This window comes from Chenopodium quinoa, unplaced genomic scaffold (genome assembly GCF_001683475.1).
Source record: "Chenopodium quinoa cultivar QQ74 unplaced genomic scaffold, ASM168347v1, whole genome shotgun sequence".
NCBI lineage: Eukaryota > Viridiplantae > Streptophyta > Magnoliopsida > Caryophyllales > Amaranthaceae > Chenopodium > Chenopodium quinoa.
Genome location: NW_018743574.1, coordinates 3385943 through 3395259, shown reverse-complemented (window position 1 = coordinate 3395259; position 9317 = coordinate 3385943). Strand labels below are relative to the sequence as shown.

At 33.7% G+C, this 9317-nt stretch overlaps 1 protein-coding gene and 1 non-coding gene across 2 annotated transcripts; one reads left to right on the top strand and one right to left on the bottom strand.

Moving 5' to 3' along the window:
• Window positions 1–2931: 2931 nt before the first annotated feature.
• Window positions 2932–3004, bottom strand: TRNAA-CGC. The gene has a single exon. It is a non-coding gene; the product is annotated as a tRNA-Ala (tRNA).
• Window positions 3005–4147: 1143 nt separating this feature from the next.
• LOC110682091 (putative U-box domain-containing protein 50) lies at window positions 4148–9108 on the top strand. Its single transcript, XM_021858329.1, has 9 exons — window positions 4148–4806; window positions 4941–5053; window positions 5180–5307; window positions 5432–5855; window positions 6690–6830; window positions 6921–7463; window positions 7545–8255; window positions 8352–8520; window positions 8874–9108. The coding sequence occupies exons 1-9, from the start codon at window positions 4638–4640 to the stop codon at window positions 8969–8971; spliced, it is 2496 nt and encodes an 831-aa protein (XP_021714021.1). The 5' UTR covers window positions 4148–4637; the 3' UTR covers window positions 8972–9108.
• The last annotated feature ends 209 nt before the right edge of the window (window positions 9109–9317 follow it).

Sequence of the window (9317 nt, the reverse complement as noted above, 5' to 3'; positions counted from 1 at the left end):
GTTGCACACAAAATACGTTGATTATTAAAAATAAGCACAATATTTAGGACATCCAGAGAATTACACGCACACTAATATAGGACAGAGGAAGGTTAATAATAATTTACTTATAAATTACCGGCCAATTGTGGTATAGATTAATAAAAAAAAGTTACTCCGTACATTCTTTGGATTCTTAAAATATTACGGAATAGTAAATTTCATGAAACAAAAACAAAGGGAAAGTAAGAAAAGAGGGGGGGTTTTGATATTTTGAGGATTTCGAAAAATTGGAAGGGCCGAATCCAATGGAGGGGTTTATTTTAGCCGAGACCATGCCGTTATTTCCTTCACTCTTGTTCCCATTTCATTTAAAGCCTTTTTTGTCTCGCTTCTTCCCAAAATCAATCTTCTTTTTTCCTTTTATTTTCATTGCATTTTGTTCAATATTATATTGCACTCTTCAAATATTTGGAAATAATTTAATGTTCACTTGAAGACGTAATCTTGATTGATATGGTGGATTATGATAATATCTTAGCTTGTTAATAATACATTAATCGTGTACACTTGAAGATGTAATCTCCAATGATATGGTGGATTATGATAATATCTTATCATGTTATATTGTTGTACTCCCTCCGTCTCTAAATTACATTCCTCTTTTCTATTTTTGGTATTCCAAAATTACATTACTCCTTTCTATTTTTAGTAAGTTTTTTTTTAATAAAGCAACTCTCTTTTTCTGTTTTATATTTAATGTTTTCTCACTCATCCTTACCTAATCTCACTCATAATCCTTGTGCCAAATTACAATGAATATGATTGGTTAAAAATTTTCAATTAGGAGCATGTGATTGGTCCTTTTTTTTTTTTGCAAAGGATTGATGACATGTCATGAGTAATAACTAATCTATCTTTGTACTTCCCATTGCATTATCTAATTATTGTTATTTGTCTTAATCTTTCTTCCTTAATTCCCGTGTAAATTTCCAAAGAGTAATGTAATTTAGGGACGGAGGAGTATCATGTTTTCGAAGATGTAATCTCGAATGAAATGAAATACATAAATATCTAAGACGATTAATGATACTTTAACATTGTAATTTAAATTAGTAATATCACTAATGTCATATCTACTTTTATGTTTTAACCACCAAACCTCACTAGATAAGTAGATATTATGTCATAGTCTCCATTTTAAAGTAAGAGAATGACTCTTGTGTATTGGATTATTTGAATGACACAAATAAGATCAAAATCGATGTTATTCTCATAGTTTTTGCGAGTATCAAATTTTCAAATATCAATTTTTCATATATATCAAATATTTGGCATAAGGCAAACAGTAATAAGTTACGCTACGCTAATGTTCTCCATATATTCAGGGTCTGTGTCAGTTCAGCTTAATTTTAGTTCTGTTCAGCCTTAATTAACTTAAGTTGTTTTCAATAAATCGGAATAGACCCTTATTGTCTAATTTGATTTCATCTTGTAATAGTTAAAATAAGAAATAAGTTTTGTAAAGTATAATAAGATGAACTGTACAAATTAAGACTAACAACTTAGAGGTGTCAAAATGCTTCAAGGGTGACGCAAAATGCAAAATATTAATATCAAATATTGACTTGTTTAGATACAAAATTTAGCATGGCTCTAATTTATAAATACCCGAGGCCGACCTTACGAAATCTAACTCAAACATCCAAATTGACACCTATACATTAACTTTGAAGTCATAGAATTATGTATTGATCAAAACCTCTACTTGAAGTTTGAAGTCATAATATTATGTAGTGATCAAAATTTGAACGTGTCATGAACATTTAGGGCCTGTTCGGCGGTAGCTGTTAACTTTTGAACTTATTCCAAACACTACCTATAAAAATTATTACTGTTTGGTGAAGTAGTGATTTAAGTAGCTGTTAGAGGTGGAGGTAGCTTTTAGGTAACTGTTAATAAAAGCTAGAAAAAGATAGCGTTGAAAAAAATAAACTAGCGTTCAACCTATTTTTTGGTTTTATTATCTTTCTTTTTTTTTTTTAAAAAAAAAAACAAAAGTTCTATCTTTTTTTTACTCAGTGTATTTGTTTTCCAGTCAACTACAATATCAGGTTTTCTACCATATTTTTCTACCTGATTATTTTTTTTATATAATGTTGTATTTTCCTAGCTATGTAAACTATCTACTCCATCTTCTTCTTTCAAAATCATAATTAAATTTATACTTTCGTATGTTATTTGAGAATCAAAAGGAGGAAAAAAAAAGTATACAAGTTTCTTTGATTTGTTATTGTATGTCATACTACTACTACCACTAATAATAATAATAATAATAATAATGAGGAAAATGCTATACATAGCCCTTAAGGCTACATATAAGCATTAAATTTACGATTGAAAATCTTAAAAAGTTAAGAAATCATAAAAATATAAACACTATTTACACTGATTTACGCGTGTTTTTATCATGAATTCCTAATTTTATACAATTTCCAATAGTATATTTAATGCTTATATATAGCCCATAGGGCTACATATACCATTACCCTAATAATAATAATAATTTCAACAGCTAGTTTTGCCAAACATTCATATTACGAACAACTACCTTGCGAATGAGGGATAGCTTAAGTGGTTAGAGCTTCCCTCCCGATTCTAGGAGATCCTGGGATTGATTCTCACCCCCGCCCTGGTGGCTCTTTAAACACCAAAAAAAAAAATAATATTATAAACAGCTACCTTGACAGCTGCTCAAAAGCTAACAATCAGCATCTACACCTACCTTTGCCGAACAGACCCTTAATAGCATGGTTCATGTAATTATGCAAACACATTAGCCCAGGTAATATAGTTGGATTTGAACAACTATTAAATTGGGCCAAGGTCCAATATTTTCGGTCCAGAGTAGAGAATCTGGCTTTAAAAATGTTTAAGCCCATTGAAAAAACATGGAGGTGCGGGGAATCGAACCCCGTGCCTCTCGCATGCGAAGCGAGCGCTCTACCATATGAGCTACACCCCCTTTGAATGTCATTATATTGTCGTTTTTATTATTTATTCGTTATCTTAATATACTTTTAAGCTTCTACTTCAGCATGGGCCTGGCCTGGGCCAAGTTAACAAAGACTTTTATAATTGCTCCTTTGGATGATAGTAGAGCCTCCAACAGTCCAACACCCAATTATTGCCCACCTAGTGTTTTTGGTGTTAAGAGAGCTATTAGGGTAAGTGACGAGAATATGATTCGAAGATCTAACCACTTGAATTATCCCTTACTTTTATTATTGCTCGCATTAGTCAATGAGGGAAAGAGTTTGTTCATACGAAGTATTCTTCTCTTGACTGCAATGTTTTGAATTTCATGTTCTTCATTTACTCGTATATGTTAGGAGAAGTGGAGAACTATAATTGGATCTTGATAGGTTTGTCTCAACATATATGTTTTACATAACTTTTAATATATTTATTACTTTTGTTAATTATTATGTGCAATTTTTGGCATTATTTGTGAGATATAAAAATTCTAAAATTGCAAATAATAACTAACGGATGTCGCAGTATTATTATTATTTTTTTTATGGTTGTAAAAACTAATCTTTATAAAAACTCCAAATTTTAAAAATATCTCTTCATTTCTATGGCTAAGTGGCCAACTGTTATTCGGAATAAATTATTTATTTCTCCAAAATCCAAATAGAGAAAAAATGTAGATTTGGGCATTTGGCCCAACCACCGCCACCGTCGTTAGTTCGTTACTATGTTATGTGAGTATAATAATTTGGAAAGATAATACTAAATTATAAATCTAATTTCCACAGCATTATAAGTGCTAACTTTTCTTGCCTGCTGTCTTATGATGAAGGTCACAATCGAACCCTTGGGGTCCTTTGGGAGGTGTTTTATAAGTTACAAGCAAATTCCTCATGACTTCTAAAATGCAGTTCTATACATGGAATCCATGGATATTCTTTTATATTCTTCAACCAACAATGACACCATATAACTCTATTTAAAATCCTAAACAATGTCACATTCGTGTATTAATTAAATGTTGGCGATTTAGCATTGGTTTGTCCCCATCAAAACGTGAATTGATCAGAATTACGTATTATTTACTGCGTTGATTTAAAATGTTTGTATTGACTAGACTCATTTTTATGTTCAAAAATCTTTTATCATTACTATCTTTTAAGCTTAAATTTATAAGTTCTGAATCATAACATGTCGAAAATCATCAACAAGACAAAAACAAAGCCAAATCAACAAAACGGCCACATCCATCCATAACTTAATTACAAAACCCAAAAATTGACAAGAACTAAGGATCCAATCATCCAAATTGGTGAATCAAACGACTAAAAAGTCTTAAACCTTTTTTTTAAAAAAACCTTTCTCCTTAAGAAGACAAGTCAGCCAGCCTAATAAAAGAACACTTTCCTAAGAAATTTCGATCCTCAAAATCAAAACCTCCCAATCCAAATCCTCTCATTTTCTCTCTCCTCTCCCATCACCTTCACGTACGAACACGTAGCATTCACACTACAATTCTCACACCATTTCAAAAAAATGGGGTTTAGGTTATTAACAAACCACACTCCCTTCTCATCAATTTTATTATCTATACTCAACTAAACACGAGAACAAACACGAACACGATGCACCTTCATGAGAAAATATATGTGGCTTTAAGTAATGAAATGCAAGAAGAAGAAGGTTGTTTGACTTTAAATTGGGTTATTAAAAAATGGGGTTCTAATCATCCTATCTCCATTATTATTCTCTTCATCAATAATTCTTCTTCCTTTGAATTTGTTGATACCCCATGTAAGCAAATTCCACCTTTTTTGTCATTTTTTGGGTTTATTAATTTTTATTTGTAGTATGTTTAATTATACTATGTGATCATAATTTATGAATTATGATGATGTATTTTTTTTTTTTTTTTTTTTATTCTATAGTTGGAAAGCTTCCTGCAAGTTCTGTAAGTGATGATAAAATTCAGATTCTCAGGAAATGTGAACAAGAGAAAACTGACAAACTCCTATCCAGATACATTGCCTATTGTGGAAAAGTAAGCTCCTTTTTTAATTTTGTCAATTTTATATTCGCCCCGTTTCAAATTAATTGCAATATTTTCAAGAACTCATGAAATTAGAATACTAGTCAAAGCTAAAATTCTATGAATTTTATTTAACAGGTAAATGCAGAGGTGCATAATATTAATAACCATGATGAACCAATTCAAAAGACGGTGGTTGACTTAATCATAGAGAAGAAAATTACTAAGCTTGTTATGGGAATGACATTTATGAGATCATCATCAGGGTATGTTTAATTGTAATCTTATACTAATTCTTTGTTTATTTCAATAAATTTTAATTATTTTCTAAAAGTATATATTGATTAAATTTGTGGGTTTTGTTTTCAATGGCTTGATCAAACTATATAGGAGATCAAAGAACGCGATTAGCGGGTCGTTTTACGTTCATCGATCGAAGCCGGATTTCTGTGAATTATTCATACTAAGCAGAGGAAAATTGGTAATGCTTAAGGAGGAAAATGATGAAGGGTACATGGAAGATGAGGAAGGGGTAATTGTGGCAAAATATAAGCAAAAAACTAATTTTAAAGGTTGGTTAGGAAAAATGCTATCCCATGGACAAGTGAATTCCCCAACATACCCCTCATCACGATGTTCGAGTTTGGATTCGGATTCCCCTCTTTCAAGGACGGTTACTAATCAATGGGAATTATATGAACAAGATATCGAGGAGTATCTCCATGAGTTAGAGTCAAGTTTAAAGGACGAGGATAAAGATGATGCCGAGGAAAATAATACAAATGTGCAAGACATGTTTGTTGATTGTATACAGGTATGTTTTAGGTACCAACTTCTATGTTATATTCTTGTTAGAAATATCAAATATGGACGTAGTGTTTGGGTTTGGGCTAGTAGTTGCATAAAAGATGATACCTTGGTTTTAGTTGTCTTGTTGTACCAACAACCACCTTTTTTTTTTTTGGGTGGCCCCCTTTTATGCTACTCATGTTTTGACTTTGAAGCATTTGAATATTGGTGATATAAAGTTGATTTGTTTTATTGGTGCAAGAAGTCCTATGTGCTGTGTGAAGATTTTCATACATGGAGCTCTTTTTTATTTGAAAATTGAACGGAGAAGGTTGGGATTCGACGTGCACCTACTCAAGGTTGGGTGTCGTCTGATGTTTTTATGGGTAGAAAGTTCAGTGTTTTTCATGAAGGTTAGGATCCCTTTTATCTTACCCTTCGATTTTGCAAAATTATATACCGTATAGCTTGACTATACTATCAAGTATTCACGTTTACCCTTGATTCGCATCTACTCAATTATGTACCTTCTTGTTAGTAGTACTCCCTCCGTTTTATAAAAAAATACTATGCATTCTAGATTGTAACAAAGAAAATAAAAAAAGTCAAAGTTTAGAAAGAGAGGTCATCCTTGACTGAAATTCCATTCTATTGAATTGGATGCTATTGACAATTCAAAAAATAAAAATAGATGCTATTGACTTATTGAGGGGGAAAAAGATGACAACAAATTGTGTGCACTAAATTGCTGATATTGTAAGTGCTGAAGTATTTTTAGTACTGTTTGTTATGTTTTTGGTACCTGATCATCTTAATGGCCTGAAACTGTAACTGATGTAGTGATGTTCTGTTATTACAGAGTCCTGGTGAGAGAGTTGAAACTCTGAAAAATGATTTACAAGCAGCACGCGCTATGATTGAGTTGAATAAAAATGCAGCCAAGGCTGAAGTCGACAGACAAGCCAAAGCTTCATGGGCTATTTGCTTGTGCAATCACCGGGTAATTAGAATTTCTCGATATATCTAGCTGATATGCACCTAATATCCTGTGATAGATATTTCTGAATACAAACACTGATATTTTGTACAGGCTGAGCAGCTCCAAGCTCAAATAGAAGAAGAGATCTCAACGCGAACTGAACTAACCAAAGACATAGACAACACCAAAGAGCAGATTCATGAAATCCAAGCTGATGTGCAAGAGAGCAAGGACAGATTAAGCTCATTAGTCGAGTTCCAATCTGAGCTGTCTAGCAAACTCCAAGTTTCCTCAATTGCTAAGCGGGAAGCTGAGATTAAGCTAGAGAATATAGCCAATAAAAGAACTGAGCTAGTGAGAGAAATCGAGGAGTTGAGAAAGCAGAGAGATGTGTTCCAAAGGAGGATCGAGTTTTGCAAAGAAAAGGATGCTATTGGCTCGGCTAATAGGATGGGTGATCAGGTCAGCTGCAGCCACAGGGAGTTCAGTGCAGATGAGATCAGATTAGCTACTGATAACCTTGCTACATACAGGAGATTGACATATGGACGAAATTGGACTAATGTGTACAAAGGCAGGATCAATCGCCTGTCTGTTGTAGTGAAGGTGCTCGATTCCAATGATCATATGTTTCAGGAGTTTTTCCAAGCAAAGGTAAAACACCCACATATCCTTTTATTTGCCAGTGCCTGTATTTTTGTTTAGCTCTCGTATCTAAATCGAACTTTGAAGCAGGTGAATCTCCTTGCAAACATCCGGCATGCCCAAGTCACAGCATTTATCGGCTACTGCTCAGAGCTCAAGTGCTTAGTTTTTGAGTACATGCAAAACGGATGCCTCAGAGACATCATATTCTCAAGGACAAAAGGCAGGGCACTTCAATGGCACCAAAGGATCCAAATTGCAGCCGAAGTCAGTTTGGGATTGAGATTCCTTCACCTCGCGAAACCCATGCCCATAGTATGTAGTGAGCTTAATCCATCCACCATCTTCCTGGACCGTAATTTTGTGGCCAAGCTCCATTCATTTGAACTCAGACCAAGCCCTGATGAGTGTCATGAGTCTGATATGCAATCAGATGTGGTTGCTTTAGGAGACTTGTTGCTTCAGCTTCTTACAGGAAGAAACTGGGCTAGGCTTGATCACGAGGCTATGATGATTGACAATAGTCAGGTCATCCTCAAAGCCTTGGATGAAAATGCAGGTGATTGGCCTTTGGATTTGGTAGAGGAGGTTGTGAAGCTAGCAATGAAATGTAGGTCCATAAACTCAGTGCCTAGTGCAGGAGATATTATGTCTTCAGTGACTAAAGAGTTGAATGGACTAAAGAAAAAGGCTGATGATGTGATAACTAAACGAGAATATCATGTGGGAAGTGAAGATGGTACATCCTCTGGCGAGGAGTGGAGTCAAGTTCCTTCCAATTTCTTGTGCCCCTTACTTCAGGTTAGCGACCTTAACTCCTTGCATACACGACTTCCTATACTTGCTGTCCGAGTAAAGATAGTTTTGTATAATGTACGTGCAATGAATTTAATTCAGGTGGTAATGGACAATCCACATATAGCAGCAGATGGATACTCATATGAGCTAGAAGCCATAGAAGAATGGGTGCAACAGGGGCACCATAATTCTCCTGTGACCAACCAGAAGCTAAAGCACAGACATCTCGTTCCTAACAACAATCTTCGTTTTCTCATCCAAGATTGGCGTAATAACACATCCTAATACACTAACAGTACTAATATCTCAATCTCTATTTAGTAGGCCACATTTGATTAGAGGTCATTTTTAAAGAACAGAATAGAAATATCTGAAAGTATTTTTCTCTATAGTTAGTTTATACATCCCTAATTTCCTACCATAATATTTCATTACAGTTTTTAGTCAAAGGTATCATTAGAGCTAATATAGGCTAGTTAAATATCTTACTTTAGTATATCCCATATAAAAATGCAATGTGGCCTATTATTTATTGACAGAGGAAGATCTTATTTTTATAAATATTTATAAAATTCACAATGTTCTAGTTATACCTTCTCTATTTTTTTTTTCCTTTCACAGGTAAGTTTTTCTATCTACACGAAAATATGGATTATTCAGGTGATGGCGATAAGTTTTCCCTCAGTGTTCCGCATATGTGTGTGTATAAGATATTTTAGAAGGGCATTTGCTTCATTATATCTTAAGAGTACAAGAATAGAATGGGAATGTATAACTTCTCTCTGTCTTGTTGTACTTCTTTCACTTTGTGATTGTAAAAATGTTAAAGAAATTTGAAATGTTGTGTATTACAATATTCTCTGTTCATACCCTAAAGATTAATGTTGAAAATATACTTGATCATCAAGGGAAAAACAGCCAAGATTGTCTGCTAATCTGATCTTCTCATGAATCACTTGAAAAGTTCTTGACACAAGGACTCATAGGGGGTTACAAAGATGAAGGATGAGAATTTAGTACTTGTCGGCGTTGTCGCCAAGTACTGTGAGTCTGTGACTACCTTCT